Genomic DNA, 17,256 nt, shown 5'->3' on the forward strand with positions numbered 1-17,256 from the left:
ATGAGAGACGAAACGTTTCTAGATTTTTTTTTGCTTTGTTTTGCTTTCGTTTTTTTTGAATGTCCAGAGGACCAGATTGAACTTTTTTGGACAACATCCTGGTGTTTCAAACCTAACGGGACTCGCAGACAAACTGAGCGGCGTGGCGCCTGCAGTTCAAGGCAGCAAGAAATGTTCTGACTGGAAAAACTAAACAACCACTCTATAGATGCTCAGCTCTTGAGGACATGACTCGGCTGTGCACCTGCACCTCAAGGATAGGAGACACTTGAAGACCACATTGTTCATATTTTGTACAGAAGGCAGTTAGCTTGAGATGAAGGGAAGACATTGATGTCTAAAAAAGTAAGTCTAATTTTAAGCAGAGGCCTGAGGTTTCATCTTTCCACAACATATACCCTGGAGCATTAATCCAACGGTTTTCAGTCAGGTCATCTGGACAGTTTCTTTTTTTTGCGCTGAAACGTTTCACCTTTGATCCAGAAGGCTTCATCAGTCAAGGAAACGCACAACACAAAACTGATTCTTCCCCCAACAGCTTACACCAAAGTGGAACAAACCAGTTATGTTGGTGCTAAGATGGTCTCTTTGGTACACCACCTCCTCCGTTGCCGGCCCTCTCTCGTTGACAGTCTTGTCAAACTGGTTCAAAACAACAAAGCCCATGCTCAGTAATCCAGGTATACAATCCAACATTTTTCAGCCACGTCATCTGGACAGTTTCTTTTTTTTTTTTGTGCTGAAACGTTTCACCTTCCGTTCAGTTTTGTGTTGTGTGTTTCCTTGACTGATGAAGCCTTCTGGATGGAAGGTGAAACGTTTCAGCGCGAAAAAAAGAAACTGTCCAGATGACGTGGCTGAAAAATGTTGGATTGTATACCTGGATTATTGAGCATGGACTTTGTTGTCCTGGAGCATTGAGTTAGATTCCCAGAAATTTTCACTCTTCGTGCATGTGACCGAAACATTTTTTAGTGAACCAGACTTACACAGATCCTGACAGTGGAGGCGAGTTGATCCGCAGGTGATGCCATCTTGAATCAACAGAGGATCTCTCTGTAGTTTAAAAGACTGTAACTTCAAACTTTTCGAACTGAAAAAGCTTCTGTGATGAGAAGCAAATCGTCTTCATCCACAGAAACAAACGCTCTTTTACAAAACAATTTCAATTTCATCGATCTTCCCTCTGCAATAAGTCTTTATTTAGTCCTGCAACCGCGTGGTCGCACAGACCGTGTGTCATCACTTCATCCCATGATTGATGGACGTTAACCGTTTTAGCTCTTCACAGCACAAAGGAACATGGGGTGGGTTGGCTTCAACCCCCGTCATGACCTCGTCCAGAATCACACTGGGACAGCCAGAAGGTGTCTCAGCCTCTGCTTGAAATGTTTTGTGAAGGAGCCTATAGTCCAGTTGACTTGTTTATTTTTTTACTTCTAATTCTTTATTGTTTAGGACTGAATCATATTCTCTTTTTCACAGCTGCACCAACTGTGTTTTCATACAGAAATGCAGCTTCACAGGACAGGTTGGTTTGCTATGATTTTGTATATATTTGTGTCGTAAGTCGTTAATGATGGTTACTTTAGTAACTTGAATCATTTTCAGGTGGGCTGGCATGACGGTTCATGCATCATTCAGTGGATCGTTTGAAGCCACACAGTCTGTTAGACGTACAAAGGTCTTTATTTATGCGAGATTAAAATCATTTGTGAGGTCAAACTTTTCCAGGTAACGTATGAGTTGTCTGATCTTTCTTGACCTGTGTTGCAGCAGAAACAGGCAGCAGAGGTGGATCTTTCTACAGAAGTGGCCACTCGTCTTAATTTAGTGTCACTTAGCGACAGAGACACGTCTGCTGTCAGCCTGACTGAAACACAGCCTACGTATACAACGCATGCAAGGCGCGGTGACGAGGACATACCACTGACTAAAGTGAGGATAAATGTATGACTTGATTGTAGAATGACTTTGTTGGGCAGTACTGAGGCCCTTGATGTTTCGTCACGTGCTGTTTGTTTTTGTAGGAAATGGCAGCAGAGATAAGTGAAGCTCTGGCTCTGAGTGACCCCAACCTTGTTTTAAGTGCAGCCTTCAAACTTCGCATCACACAGCGAGACTTGGCAACGCTACAGGAAGGTGGATGGCTCAATGATGAGGTACGAGCGTTGCTGCACACCATGACTTTTTTTTTTTTTTTTTTTAAATAGAATAAGCATTTTATCAACAGCAACTGTTAATATCTGTTATTGCATGCTGTTTTAAAGTGGGGATAGAGCTGCAAGTCATAGTTAAATATTTAGCTTCTGTCGATGTTTATTACTGAAAAACGTGTTTTTTCTATGCCCGTTGAAGGTGGACCTATTATGTTATAGTCTCCGTACGTCCATAAGCTCTCTTGTTCCACCCATAACTTCTGATCTGCTCAAGATAATTTAACGAAACCTAGTACATATGTGTGCCTTCGTTAAACGGAGTGTTCTAGACAGTTTTCATCACCCCAGCTCCAAGGTCAAAGTCACAAATCAAGGTCAAATTTAAAACAAGGTCTTTGCTTGTCTCGCCCATAACTTCTGATCCACTCAAGATAATTTAACATGGCAACACAATGGCTCAGTGGTTAGCACTGCTGCCTCACAGCAAGAAGGTCCTGAGTTCAATCCCCGGTTGGACCTGGGGTCTTTCTGTGTGGAGTTTGCATGTTCTTCTCGTGCTTGCGTGGGTTTTCTCCAGGTACTCTGGTTTCCTCTCACAGATCAAAAACATGAATGTTAGCCTTAAGGTCCAGGCTTCCCTCGTAAAAGAAATCTGTGATCTCAGTGGGATTTGTTTGTTAAATAAAGGTCAATAAATTAGATAATTTAACAAAACTTTATACTTTGTACCACCACTTCATGGCTTGTCACATAGTTTTTTCATCACCCCAGCTTCAAGGTCAAGATCAAAGGGTGTATAAGGTCTTTGCTTATCCAGACCATTGCTGAAGATTGTTGTACTGTGGTATAATAGTTTAACAGGCGAATAATATGCCATATGCAACACTTGCTTTTTAAATACTCATGAAATCTAAGCACTTAATATTTCTGATTTGCTAATCATAAAATGATACAGCAATCTTAATAAAGACTAAACTATGATCTTGTCACAGTGGAAACAAAGTTTAAAGTTGCAAAATGTAATTCAAAGAGATCCAAGTGGTGCTGGAATATGGCTCACGTCTTTTTTAATCTGTTTTTGACATTTATCCCCAGGTGTATGAATGTGTTGTCTGTCTCTTTTTTTTCCATTAAGATAATGAACTTCTACTTTTCCCTGATCATGGAGCGGAGCTTTACAGAAGCAGGACCATTAAAAGTCTACTCCTTCAGCACCTTCTTTTTCCCAAAGCTGGGAGGAGGAGGAGGCGGACAAGCTGGAGGCCATGCAGCCGTGAAGCGCTGGACTAAGGCTGTTGACCTTTTCCTCTTCGACCTAATTCTGGTTCCGCTGCACCTCGGCGTCCACTGGGCTATGGCTGTGAGTTACTCTAATGAAACTGGTAATCTTGGATTATAATGTGTGCAAAAGCTCAGTTTACATATAGTTGTGCTCAAAAGTTTACACACCCTGGCAGAATTTGTGATTTATTTATATTTGGCAATTTTTTCAGAGAATATGAATGACAACAAAATCTTTTCTTTCACTCATGGTTAGTGGTTAGGTGAAGCAATTTATTATCAAACAATTGTGTTTGATTTTTTTCCCACATCATAACAGAAAATACCCAAATGACCATGATCAAAACTTTACATCCCCTAGTTTTTAGTACCGTGTATTACCATACCATACCATTTTATTTATAAAGCACTTAAAACGGCAACAAGGCCAACCAAAGTGCTGTACAGACAGAACAACAGGTAACACACAAAGAAAAATACAAAATGAGGAAAATCAGAATATAGACATAAAAACGCTGCAGATAATGACAACTAACCAGTGTGGAGCATACAGGATTAAAACACAGATCATCTGGTGTTGAAAGCCACCAAATAGTAGTGGGTTTTTAAACGGGACTTGAAAACCGAGAGGGAGGGAGGCCTGTCTGACAAGCAGAGGTAACTCATTCCAAAGTCTTGGTCCTGCTACAGAGAAGGCCCTGTCACCTCTGCGCTTAAGACGAGTTCCTGGAACTGTGAGGAGCAACTGGTCCGCTGACCTCAGGGAGCGCGGTGGGAAATACAGTTGTAGCAAATCAGAGAGATGGGGGGGGGGGGGGTGAAACTGTTCAGTGATTTGTAGACATACATGAGTATTTTGAACTGGATTCGAAAGTGAACCGGTAACCAGTGCAGTGAGGCCAAAACTGGTGTAATGTGCTCTCTTTTGCCTGTACTGGTTAAAAATCGGGCTGCTGCATTCTGGACCAGTTGTAGTCGTGCAATGGAGGTCTGACTGATACCAAACAGGAGCGAATTGCAGTAATCAAGCCTAGATGTAATGAATGCATGTATTACTGTCTCCAGGTTCTTTTTGGACAATATGGGCTTCAGTTTAGACAGCCGCCTCAGTTGGAAGAAACATTATTTAACAATCATGTTTACATGATTGTTAAGTTTCAGGGAAGGGTCCATTATCACTCCCAGATTAGTGACTCTTTGTTTTTCTGACAGGGTTAGAGCGGAAAGGTCGATGCAGTGGTTTGTGATTGTGTCGTTGGGAGGGAACAACATGACTTCAGACTTCTTTTCATTGAAATTTAAGAAGTTTAAAGCCATCCAGTCCCTGATGTCAGCCAGGCAGTCGAGCAGCGGTTGAATAGAGCATGTACCATTGTGTCTTAGGGGGGAGTAAATTTGACAGTCATCGGCATAGAAGTGGAAGGGCATGCTGTGTTTCCGGAAAATAGCACCAAGCGGCAGCATGTATAAAGGGAATAGGAGGGGACCCAGGATGGACCCCTGCGGAACCCCCCATTTAAGCTCTGCCTCTGCGGAACTAAAATCATTGATGGAGACACAAAAGGATCTGTCAGTGAGGTAAGATCTGAACCAACTGAGGGCTGATCCTGTGACGCCCACCCACTGCTCCAACCTAGCAATGAGGATCTCATGGTCGATGGTGTCAAAGGCGGCTGTGAGGTCCAACAGGACAAGCAGCACAGAATCACCAGTATCTGTGGATCTGAAGATGTCGTTAAAGACCTTCAGCAGGGCAGTTTCAGTGCTGTGGAGAGGTTTAAAGCCAGATTGGAATAGACTGAAGATGGCGTGATCCTCCAGGAAGCACTTCAACTGGGACTCGACTATTTTCTCCAGTACTTCGGAAACAAATGGGAGTTTGGAGACAGGTTGGTAGTTGGAAACGACTGAGGGGTCATGGTTTGTTTTTTTTCAGGAGAGGCTGGACAGCAGCATGTTTAAAGGTTTTTGGCACCACGCCAGTGGATAAACTACTGTTTACTATATCAAGAATGGACAGACCTAGAGTTGGAAACACCTCCTTTAGTAGTCGAGGGGGGACCACATCAAAGTGGGAGCCAGAAGGTTTCAAGCTGCACATGACCTGCTCTAGAGAAGATAGAGTGATGGGTTCAAAATGGTCAAAAGGAGCTACAGATTGAGGTGGGATGGACGGGTCATGAGTTGGAGGGGAAATGAGAGCCCGGGTGGTCGCAATTTTTTCCACAAAGAAATGTAAGAAGTTCTCACACAGCTCAGTCGAGGCTTCCAGAGGTGATGGTTCAGTGAGGTGGAGAACAGAGTTTAGGGTGGAGAAGAGGACACGTGGGTTGTGAGAGTTTGAGGTATTTATATCAGAGAAGAATTTTGATTTATCCTGATACATGCTCAATAATCCAGGTAGAAAAATCCAAAAAAAAGTTCAATCTGGTCCTCTGGACATTCAAAAAACAAGAAAACAAACAACAAAGCAAAAGAAACGTTTCGTCTCTCATCCAAGAGACGAAACGTTTCTTTTGCTTTGTTGTTTGTTTTTTGTTTTCTTGTTTTTTGAATGTCCAGAGGACCAGATTGAACTTTTTTTGAATTTTGATTTTGCAGCTTTTACTGTTTTCTGATAATGGCGCCAACTCTCTTTAAGTATTTGGAAAGAGACCTGCAGCCTGTCTTTCCTCCACTTTCGCTCCGCCCTCCTGCACTGCTGCCTAGCGGCCTTGGTGACGTCACTCAGCCAAAGTTCTGCTCTGATTTTTGATTTTTTGGTTTTAACAGGTGCAACATGATCCAGAGTCTTTAAGCAGACAGAGTTGAACTGGGATGTCAGCTCCTCAGTGGTGGTGAGAAACACTGGGGGCTGAATGATCATTTCAGAGTTATAAACATCTGTGAAACGTGCGGCAGTGAAGTGGTTAATGGTCCGAGTGCGACGTGCAGGAATGCACGACTTAGGAGTTAGATGGGGGAGGGTGAACTCAAACTGGACTGGCATGTGGTCTGAAAAAACATTATCACCAATAACAAGATTATTAACAGTCACATCATGAGTTAAGACAAGGTCCAGTGTATGTCCACGCTCTTGGGTGGGACCGTTTACATGCTGAGTTAAATTAAATGAGTCCAATAAATCTAAAAAGTCCTTAACCAAGTTCTTCTCAGGACAGCACACGTGCAAATTAAAGTCACCAATAATGAAAACATGATTATATTTTGGTGTGATTTCAGCCAAGAAGTCAGAAAACTCATTTATGAAATCCTTAGATCGAGGTGGACGGTAGACGAGTGCAAATAACGTCGGAGGTGAATGTCCGAGTTCAAAGACGCTCAGCTCAAAGCTGGCGCAGGAAACTGGGATGGGCAGTTGTTTACAGTCAAAAGTTGATTTGAATATTGTTAATAATCAATAATATGTTGCTTTGTCCATGGCTCAGAATCCACCAGCATCAATGCAACACCGGATGAAACGCGTCGGGAGCCTAGAAACTCACTGACTTTTTACACACACTGCTAATTACAAACAAGCTCATCACAGGTGAGGATGGGTGCCTTTATTTACACCTGCGTGTGTGTTTTCATAACAAAACTTCCAGGGTGTGTAAAGTTTTGACCAGGGTCATTTGGGTATTTTCTGTGTTAAAAAAACAAAACAAAAAGCAAACACAACTGTTTGGTAATAAATGGCTTCATCCAACCACTGACCATGAGTGAAAGAACGGTTGTTATCGTTCATATTCTTTGAAAAATGTCTAAAATAAATCTCTAATTCAGCCATGTTATTAAACCTTTGAGCACAACAACACGCCTCGTGTATTCATCACGTCTGTCACTTCTTTCAGGTGATTGATTTGAAATCTAAGACGGTGAAATCATATGATTCGATGGGCCGGAGACATGATGACATCTGTGTTCTTCTGCTGTGAGTAAACATCTAGTTCTTTCAAGGTTTTTTATTTTTATTTTTTCAATCTTTATTAAATTCATTTATTATTATTTATTGTCTTTGTTTGCATTCTTTGAATAATCTTGTGCTAATTTTCCAGAAACTATCTTAAGGAGGAACACAAAGTAAAAAAGGGCAGAGAGCTCGACTGTTCCAAATGGGCTGTAGGGAGTTCAAAGGCTACGGTAAGTTAAACTGATAAATGGCACAACAGTTGACACATTTTATCTGTTAAATTAATAATTTAAATATTCAAAACAGGAAATTCCTCAGCAGAAGAATGGGAGCGACTGTGGTGTGTTTGCCTGTAAATATGCCGACTGTATAGCTAAAGGGAGGTCTCTCACTTTTAAACAGGTAAAACTTTTTTTAATTGAGCGCTGCATGTTTAGTGTTTGTGTGTATACGAGGTTTTTAATGCTACAAAACGACCTCTTTTTATTTTTCAGTGCCACATGCCACTCTTCAGGAAGGTAATGATGTGGGAAATCCTCAATCAGAAGCTGCTCTAGTGAACATAATCGGTGGAAGCAACAGCTGTGCACGTTGAGTTCACAGAGAGTGAACGGGCCAAAGACCTGGACTTTACCGACTGAAATGTTCCTCTGATCTGGAGAAATTAAACGCGTCTTAAATTTAGCTTTGTCTCTCTTCTTGTTGGAGACATTAAAAAAACACTAATCTCTGAGTTTTAATTGGAGAGTCTGTTACACAGACTGGCACAAGTGAGAGAATGGCTTCTGTCGGCTGAGGGTTGTAGTTTTCACGGTTTATTTACAGCTTGAAGTGCCTTCAGCTCTTTACTGACCTCGGCTTGTTTTTTGTAACTCGGCTTTCTTTATGAGGAGCTTGGCCAAGAATTATTTTGTTTTAGTGGCTGATCAGTGATACCCTTACTTTTGGTAATTTGTTTATTTTTTCTATCTAAGTTAAAGATAATATAAGTATTTATATTTAGTCACAAAAAGATTGAGAAAAATGAAAAATCTTAATTTTTCAGACACGGTGAATGAGTTAATGTAAAACCATGTTAAATTATAATTTATGGCTTGACTGAAAAAATGTTTTTGTAGTATTTTTCCTCAATGCGCTGCGTATAAAGTATTTATCCACATTCGCTGCAAGTGCTGGGAGATGTGACCATTTTTAATTAACATACTGCAGACGCTCTAGGACTGGTACAAGTACTGCGCTTTGAGCGTACTCTCCATCATGAACTACTGCACAGACATGCATGTTTGTACTTGATCTGTATAAATATGATTTTTCCCCACCCATAATAAAATATTTTTGTTTAAAACTGGAGTTTGATCATTTTGTTTTTAACTGCTTTGTTACCAGAGGAGCATGCAGTTTGATGCCAACTTTAAAAGCAAACCCATAAATAAATGTTCATATAGAAAAATTCTATGTTGCTTTATTGTAGTGTGGGAAATTAAATGTAATATTTTGTACTTGATTTTCATGTAGTTTACATTTCAGCAAATGTCCTCGGGGCATGATGGCGGTTTTCTTTACAAAAATCGAACTCGTGTTGTGCAGAAAAATGGATCCCCGTCAATTCAATTCCATTTATTTTCACGTTTAACAAATAAAGAGCTGACACAAAGGACCTTTGATTTAAGAAATCAGATGTGCGCTATTACTTATTTGTATACATGTCACGTACACTGAGTGCTTTTACGCCCTACTATTTTTGACTCGAATGAAACGGGCAGACAGTAAATCCCAGAACGTGCTACAACCACAAGGGGTTCCATTTTCAGCACAACACCGGAGCAGGAATTCGGCGTCGTTAAGCGCAGCACCTTGAGGTATCTGCGCGAGGTGGTGCAGACAAACCTCTTTAAATTTGGATATAGCCAGTAGGCAAACAAGTTTAACTGTAATACATACATTTGAACACGTTTTTAACTTTGCGAGTTTAAAATGAGCGACAACGAGAAAGATTTCAGGGAGCAGGTGAGTTATAAAACGGAAACGATCGTCAGGAGGACGGTAAGCTAGCTAAGCTTGCTAATTTAGCGTTTTGCAGCGGTTGACATTCTAAAAAAAAAAAAGTACAATGTTTTTAAACGCCTGATCTTTACAAGATTGAATTTTTGAGTGTGTGTTTTAAACAACACATTTTACAGTATTAAGAGAAAGTAAAGACAAAGTTTGCAAATGATAGCAGACTCGCACGCTAAGCTAAGTCACGCGGCCTGTTAGCCGCATCGGAAAAGGAGGCTGCCTCCTTAAAAACACTTTTATTAGCGTCATGTATTCAGTTAAAACCGGGGTCTGCAACCTGCAAAACACTTGAGGACAATTTAACAACAAAAAGAATGAAATCCTGTACGTTCACTTTTTTAATATACATCTTTGGAAGTATGAATAAAACCAATCAGCAGTTTTATGTCTCTTTGTGTAAACAATGAATAAAAGAAACCTACATTTGAATTTGCTTATAATGTAGAAGATGAAACGTTAAAAAACGCCCTGATTGCTTATTTATCACTAGACTGTATTTTTTCTAGTATAAAACCATGATAAAAGTTGAAGTTGTACTTACCTTTTCTCTTTTTATGTGTAAAACTTGTTTCCATTGTTTAAAAAAATGGTTTGTATATTGTGGTTGCTTCAGGAGCTGGAGAGCCTCAGGTTGCAGACCCCTGATTGGGGAGAACTAGAAAAGTTAAAACTGTATGAAATACAACATTAAGAGAAGTTAGAACTATTGATCCCTCAGGAAATAGTTGACCTATAGATTTGTTCATTTTAGTGCAGGCAAATGGTAGTATAAAGACAAATAAAGAAAATTATCAGCTAATATAGCTTGTAGAAGTTTGTTTTTATTCCTGGGTTTTTATTTTCTTTGAACATTTTAGTAAAAATACAGAAACCAACTTGCCTTATCACCCTTGTTTGTTTTTTGTCAAGGTTAAGGTTGGAAGAAAGAAAAAGGCCCAAGACGTGTCTGATGAGACGTTTTTAATATATGAAGCTGATGCTGTTGATGCATGCTAATGTATTGGATGCTGAAAAGAAGCAATCAAGATCTGAACCCCACTTCTAGTGTTGTAATGGGAGATGGTAAAAAATGGGGAAGAGGATGAAAAAAGAAGTCAGAATTTCAAACAGAAGAAAGAAGAAATGAAGGGTTGTTATGAAGTTAAAGAAGTTATGAAGTTAAGATCAGAAGTATACCTGGGTATGAGTGATTTCCTAACAACCTGCTATGCTTTTACTTTATTTTATTGTTTTTCTCTTTAGCATGCTCAATTTTATTTTTATTTTTACCTCTGCATTACACACACCAATGATTAATCCCTCAATTTTTTAAATTCATTTATGTTGTTTCTTACCAGCTAATTATGCATATTTAAAAATAAGTTCAAGTCTGTGATTTTTCATCCAGTAAATTTTACTTAACGTTAAATCTGCTAAATGACTTGCTACGATGACTTCTTCTGAAAGGAGCAATCGTACAGTGAGGGCTGTCGCCTCCTGGCCCTTTCTTGTGTTCTTCACTGGCTTGCAGTTTGTTTCTGACCCCGGTGTCTTGTCTGCCCAGGACTCTCCTCGACGCTCGAGGAGCGCATCCCCTCGAGGCTCAGCGAAATCCGCTAGCCACTCGCCTGCCCGCTCCAAAGATGGCTCCCGCCGTTCCAGGTCTAGATCTCGCTCTCGATCCAAATCCAGGTAAAATGCTTTTCTGTTGTTAAAACAGCATGTCTGAAGTTGAGCACTAATTTTTAAAGCTGTTTAGACAAAAAAAATATATTTTTTTATCCCTAGGTCTCGTTCCCATCGAAGCTCACGCAAGCGATATTCCCGCTCTCGCTCCCGCTCTCGACACAGACATTCCAGGAGCCGATCTCGTAGCTCGGAGTACCGCCGGCACAGGAGCCATAGCCGTTCCCCCATGTCAAATCGTCGCAGACACATTGGGAACAGGGTACCGTGTCCCTTCAGTGCACTTTAGTGGACACCTAACTAAACTTAAGATGTCAAATTTGGCAAGATCATGAGCAGAAGCCTCTTCTGGAGACCCATCTTATTTATTTTCTGATCATAATAAAGTTAAAAAAAAGTTTAGCAGCACAACTTCTGAATTGAAACCCCCAAATTGTGAATTTGTGCGCATTTTATTTTTTTTTTGCTCGTAACATTTTCACTTGTTTCTTCCTACAGACTAACCCAGACCCCAGCGCCTGTCTGGGTGTGTTCGGTCTGAGCCTCTACACCACTGAGAGGGACCTGAGGGAGGTTTTTTCTAAATACGGCCCACTGAGTGATGTCAACATAGTGTATGACCAACAGTCGCGTCGCTCAAGAGGCTTTGCCTTTGTCTATTTTGAAAAGAGTGCGGACTCTAAGGAGGTTTGTAAATAATATAGGTCTGGGTTTAGAATCGTAAAGTGTTGATGCTGATGGCGATGATGTCATTTAGGCTAAGGAGCAAGCTAACGGCATGGAGCTAGATGGACGCCGCATTCGAGTGGATTTTTCAATTACCAAACGAGCCCACACTCCCACTCCTGGCATCTACATGGGCCGACCCACATAGTAAGTGTTGTAAAGCTTTTTAAGTTGTCAGATGTGGATTTCTTTATTGTGTAACTGGCTATGGCGACCATAAAGACTCTATTTTGTGACTTTGTAGTGGAGGAGGTGGGGGAGGTGGAGGAGGAGGAGGAGGAGGAAACGGCAGTAGTTCATCTCGCCGCGTCACCAGGGACTATGAAAGGGGCTACGACAGAGGGTACGACAGGGGGTACGATCGTGACTATGATCGCTATGACGAGCGAGAGTACCGATCATACAGGTGAGCATATATTACATTTTAAAATGTGTTGAATTAAAACCTTGTTAAAAGGAAACGTGCACACCTTCACAGACGTAGATCTCCATCTCCGTACTACAGCAGAGGTTACCGCTCTCGATCCCGTTCCTATTCACCACGTAAGTTTCTGCTTTTATCTATTTCAAGAATTATAATTATAAATCCGAAGTCAGACATAAAATATATTAAGGTCCTTTCACTTGATTTACTTTTTTACAGGTCACTACTGAGCTGAAAGGCCGGAGCCTGTGTTACTTTTGGACGCTCGTTTCTTTGTTTCGATCAGTTCAACTGTGTGAATAAAACTTCTGAATATGTCTGTCTTTAAAAGTATCTCTTGAAAAAGTGGAAGTTTGTAAACGCGCCAGTCAATTACATGTAACCAGGTGTGCAGGAAAAGTAACGGAAGTTAATTTTAGATCAGAAAACATCTGTAGGTGGAAGTAAACAGATGTGTGCTTCATTAACATTAAAAACCATTTCCTGTTGGAAGTCTTTTTGGCAAACTTGGATTGAAGGTAAAAACAAATAAAAAAAATCCAGTGTTGTGAAAAACAAACTCTGTTATAGATACATGCTGACTTAAAGAAACATCTTTCCTGCCATTTTTATCCAACTATGTTTTTTTTTTTTTTTTATGTACCGGTAGGTGACTTCCTAAACTTATGAGTTTACATTTTGGTAATAAAAAATGTTTGTTTGGTGATTACTGCAGTTTTTTTTCTGATTGTATATAGACAATAAAAATTCTTGGAAGACTTTTTTTTGCTGTGTATTTATCACCAGTGTGCCTTCTGTGATAGTTCTCATAAATCCTTAAAGTTTTCTATGAAACGCACAAAATGCAGCTTTGAATTGGATCCTGGCGCCTTTTCTTTAGTTGTTACTTCGGGAAAGTTTAGTCAAACAATGCTGCATTTATATTACCTGTTTGTTAAATCAGCAGGATTTTTCATGTTATATTGCAGAAGTATCAGGCAGATAAAGTGAGTAAATGTAAATAAAGGTACAGTGCACACAATTTCAATACTGCTTTCTAAATACTACAGAATTTTTTCAGTTGAAAGTAAACTTGATAAATGTAAGAACAGAAGGAAGGCCTTGAACTTTCAAACCTGTGTTAAATACTAGTGTTGAGAATACAGTAAAGCTAAAATGCCTTATTTTTGGTGGTAGACTGAAACTTGTGCATCTGAGAGATCTTGACTTCAAGTTTTTGTCATGCAGGTTAACACAAGGTCAACAGTACGATGAAATGTTCAGGATGAGAAGAACCGATTTGAGTCACAAAAAAAAATCAAAGGACAAAAACGAGGAATACTAAAGCATGCAATAAGGGTACAATAATAAAGTACCAAAAAGTGAACAAGTAATTATATTTTTCATTCTTTCAATCTTTATTTTTATAGGTTAATCACATTGAGTCTCGGGGACTCGTTAAAAAGACCAGATTTGCTTAACTAATTTACAACGCCCTAAAGAGTAAACAACAACATGGTAGAATGATGCAGGCAGGATGAATTTGAAAAGTATTTAAAGGTTGTAATATAAGCTAAAATGCAAGTGATATATATTGCATATAACTGCACAGGTAGTGACTGAGATTGAATTATGATGGTAAGGTAGATACATAGATACTATCATACATAATACAGCCACACAGTGCAGCAGCAATAAACACATGTCACGTGTCTTGCTGCAGTTGTCCAGTGTTTATTGAGAGTTTTATTAAACTCTGACAGAAATAAAATGTTTCTCATCAAAACCTGTGAAATAGCGTCTGATTAAAACACAGAACAGCAACGGAAAGGGTTTCTTTGTCAACTTTAATGAGGAGAAGCGGTGTTTGACAGTAAATTACTAAAACTTGTCAAAGTTTAAAAAAAAAAAGGTTGTGACGTGTCGCGCCTGCTCTGCGTCTGACCAATCAGAGGCGTTTATCGACAGAACACTTCCGGTTTGCTTCCCAACCTGCCTTTCCACAGGAGCGGCTGCTGTGAGCAGATACCCGCGGAGCTAACACCACGCAGAGCAAAGGCTGAGAAAAGATTCAAGGTACGAAGCGTGCTGTTTGACTCCAGCTGGACACGTTTTGATGACGACTGGAAGACGCAGAAAAGACTTTGTCCACTAAGAAATTTTCTCTTTGAGTGGAAATATGTCGAGGTGGTTCCAGTTAGCCACCGGCTAATGCTAACGTGCTGTTTGAATGAGGGGCTGCCTCCACACGTTTTCAGGAGAGCTAGTTCACAGAACTGTTGCCTCTACTTGATACATTTCAGATACTTCAGACATTTAAGGTTGGATGGTACAAAGGAACTTAAATATGTGGAAATGACTGTTAAAGATACAATCAGCTTGTTTTTATTTATCCACAGATGCCTCCAAAGAAAGCAGAAGCCCCCAAAGCACCTCCATTAATTGGACGATTTGGTACATCTCTGAAAATTGGCATTGTGGGATTGCCTAATGTTGGGTAAATGTAACACCTGAACGATGTTGATGAATATTCATCGGTGGGAATATGTTGGGTGACTGTTGATGTGACTCTTGCAGAAAATCTACTTTTTTCAATGTGCTGACAAAAAGCCAAGCATCTGCAGAAAACTTCCCGTTCTGCACCATCGACCCAAACGAAAGCAGGGTGCCTGTGCCTGATGAACGCTTCGACTTCCTGTGCCAGTACCACAAGCCAGCCAGGTGTGTTTACCTGTTTGTCATTACTTCTGTCCATCCAGAATCTGTTAAGCGCACTGATTCTTTGTCCTGGTCTTTGTAAATCTCAGTAAGGTTCCTGCTTTCCTGAATGTTGTGGACATCGCTGGTCTTGTAAAGGGGGCTCATTCGGGTCAAGGACTTGGAAACGCCTTCCTCTCCAACATCAGTGCCTGCGATAGCATTTTCCATATGACTCGTGAGAAGATTCTCCCGTTTAGGATGTTTGTTTTTGCCATTTTTAGCAACTTCTTAACACCGCTTTTGTAATGTTAAGGTGCATTTGACGATGAGGACATTATCCACGTGGAAGGCAATGTCGACCCAGTGAGAGACATCGAGATCATCCACGAGGAGCTGCGGCTAAAGGACGAGGAAATGATCGATCCCGTCATAGACAAGCTTGAAAAGACCGCCGTCAGGGGAGGAGACAAAAAACTAAAACCTGAATATGTAAGGAAATGATAACTGTGGCAGCAATTTGAATGTCTGCTCTCCTGGTTTTGATTTAAATAGTGAATGTGCTTGGTCCTTCAGGACATCATGATGAAGATAAAAAACTGGGTGGTGGAGGAGAAAAAACACATCAGATTTTACGACTGGAACGACAAAGAGGTACCGCCACAAGTTTGTAGATTTGGGTGTACAGTAGTCCCTCGTTACTTTACGGTTCATTTATCGTGGACTCGCTCTATCGCGGTTTTTCTAAATAAGATTGGACATGACACACAGTGGCTGACTGATGGATGAGCTGCACGATCGGCATTAAATTTTTATTTAAAACACATTATTTTAAATTATTTGGCACATTTGTGCAGCCCTCTCTGTAGGATAAACTTCCTGCTGCAGCTGATCAGGTCTCTCTTGTAAATGAGTCCCCGTGGCTCATTGGGACTAACCTGTATAAGTAAAGGTTGAATGATCAGCTGTTCAGCGTGCAGAGCGGAAAAGTGGGCGTGGCCAAGAGCGCTTGCAGGTGGCAAAGAGCAGAGGAGGCAGAGATGAAATGACATTTTATGGTCTTTTAGAGCGTTTAGAGTTTAGAAACGTTGTTTAGAATATTGCAAAAGTGTGGGAAAGGTTTAAAACACCTTTATTTATGTATATGTGTATATGTGTGTATATATATATATATATATATATATACATATATACATATACATAAATAAACTACTTGTTGTACTACTATTCCTACTTCGTGGTTTTTCACTTATCGCTGGTTGTCAGGGTACAGATCCCCTGCAATAAACGAGGGACTACTGTAATCTTGAACCAGAATAGGTTTCTATATTGTTTCTACAGCACCAGTCACGTGTTTTTAGTACTTTATTGTTACCATCTATACAAGACTAAATCCATTATTTAATTATAACTGTTGTTGTAATATGTGACATTAGATTTATTCCTTAAGTTTTGTTTAATTTTTGCTTTATTCAGCTGTAAAGAGTTTAAGGTTTGTCACTTTTGAGCACAGATTTATTGTGAGATCGACTTGTTTTTGTTTTCAGTGGCTTGTTTTGTTTTGTAAAATTATTTTCAGATTGACATTTACTGCACACTTCGGCATGATTTTTTTAATAAGTAGCCTTATGAAGAAAGTCAACACGGACATAGTATTCATAGTGTTGTTTTTAAAATATAAACAGTCTTACTCAGATTGTCTAAATGATCTGTGCAGATCGAGGTCCTGAACAAATACCTGTTTCTGACATCAAAGCCCATGATCTACCTGGTTAACCTCTCAGAGAAGGATTACATCAGAAAGAAGAACAAATGGTATGTTTGCCTAAGGAAAGGAGTGAGTGTGTGTTTGTGTGTGTGCTTTTGTCTGTGTCTTCAGGAAAATATCTCATGAACCACTGGACGGATTTTAACAAAACTCCTAAAGTAATCACTGGATGTACATTTACAGCTGATCAGGTTTTGTAATGAACCTCAGGTCTAGATGAACATCACAGCTAATTAGCATGAGCTTACAGAGAAATGGCTATGCTCAGGTATTTTTTTACATTTTATGAGCTAAATTTGGATTTGTGCATTTTAGCTCATGTGACAACCCCTGCCAAAGGGAGCAGCTGAAAGGGGGGGAAATAGCTGAACTTGGTGAGGTAGTAGCTGAGACTCATCCTCAACGCATATATCGTATGGGAAGCTGCGACGAAGTGAAGAGTCAACACAATGCTGCTTCTTTAACTACAAACCTGATTCCAGAAAAGTTGGGACACTAAACAAATTGTGAATAAAAACTGAACGCAATGATGTGGAGGTGCCAACATCTAATATTTTATTCAGAATAGAACACAAATCACAGATCAAAAGTTTAAACTGAGAGAATG

At 40.1% G+C, this 17,256-nt stretch overlaps 3 protein-coding genes across 4 annotated transcripts in view; all 3 read left to right on the forward strand.

The window, feature by feature from the left end:
• senp2 (SUMO specific peptidase 2) overlaps nt 1-8,380 on the forward strand; it is a gene marked incomplete in the record, with an annotated part of 17,556 nt that extends 9,176 nt beyond the window's left edge. Inside the window, 9 exon segments of one of the 2 annotated variants that reach the window (XM_037695440.1) lie at nt 1,486-1,531; nt 1,612-1,684; nt 1,777-1,938; nt 2,031-2,162; nt 3,295-3,519; nt 7,274-7,353; nt 7,478-7,562; nt 7,639-7,734; nt 7,827-8,380. In XM_037695440.1, the coding sequence (XP_037551368.1) occupies nt 1,486-1,531; nt 1,612-1,684; nt 1,777-1,938; nt 2,031-2,162; nt 3,295-3,519; nt 7,274-7,353; nt 7,478-7,562; nt 7,639-7,734; nt 7,827-7,889 (962 nt within the window). 2 annotated transcript variants of the gene reach the window in all.
• A 2,439-nt stretch (nt 8,381-10,819) lies between these two features.
• LOC119427669 (transformer-2 protein homolog alpha) lies at nt 10,820-12,725 on the forward strand. The gene is made up of 8 exons (XM_037695306.1): nt 10,820-10,849; nt 10,934-11,061; nt 11,158-11,317; nt 11,554-11,742; nt 11,813-11,928; nt 12,026-12,187; nt 12,260-12,324; nt 12,425-12,725. Exons 1-8 carry the CDS (start codon nt 10,820-10,822, stop codon nt 12,433-12,435), a joined length of 861 nt encoding a protein of 286 aa, XP_037551234.1. The 3' UTR covers nt 12,436-12,725.
• A 1,459-nt stretch (nt 12,726-14,184) lies between these two features.
• LOC119427670 (obg-like ATPase 1) lies at nt 14,185-16,775 on the forward strand. The gene is made up of 8 exons (XM_037695307.1): nt 14,185-14,260; nt 14,584-14,681; nt 14,762-14,905; nt 14,992-15,119; nt 15,198-15,373; nt 15,458-15,535; nt 16,599-16,718; nt 16,761-16,775. Exons 2-8 carry the CDS (start codon nt 14,584-14,586, stop codon nt 16,773-16,775), a joined length of 759 nt encoding a protein of 252 aa, XP_037551235.1. The 5' UTR covers nt 14,185-14,260.
• Nucleotides 16,776-17,256: the final 481 nt, after the last annotated feature.

This window comes from Nematolebias whitei, chromosome 21, assembly GCF_014905685.2.
Source record: "Nematolebias whitei isolate Nwh7 chromosome 21, NemWhi1, whole genome shotgun sequence".
Lineage (NCBI taxonomy): Eukaryota > Metazoa > Chordata > Actinopteri > Cyprinodontiformes > Rivulidae > Nematolebias > Nematolebias whitei.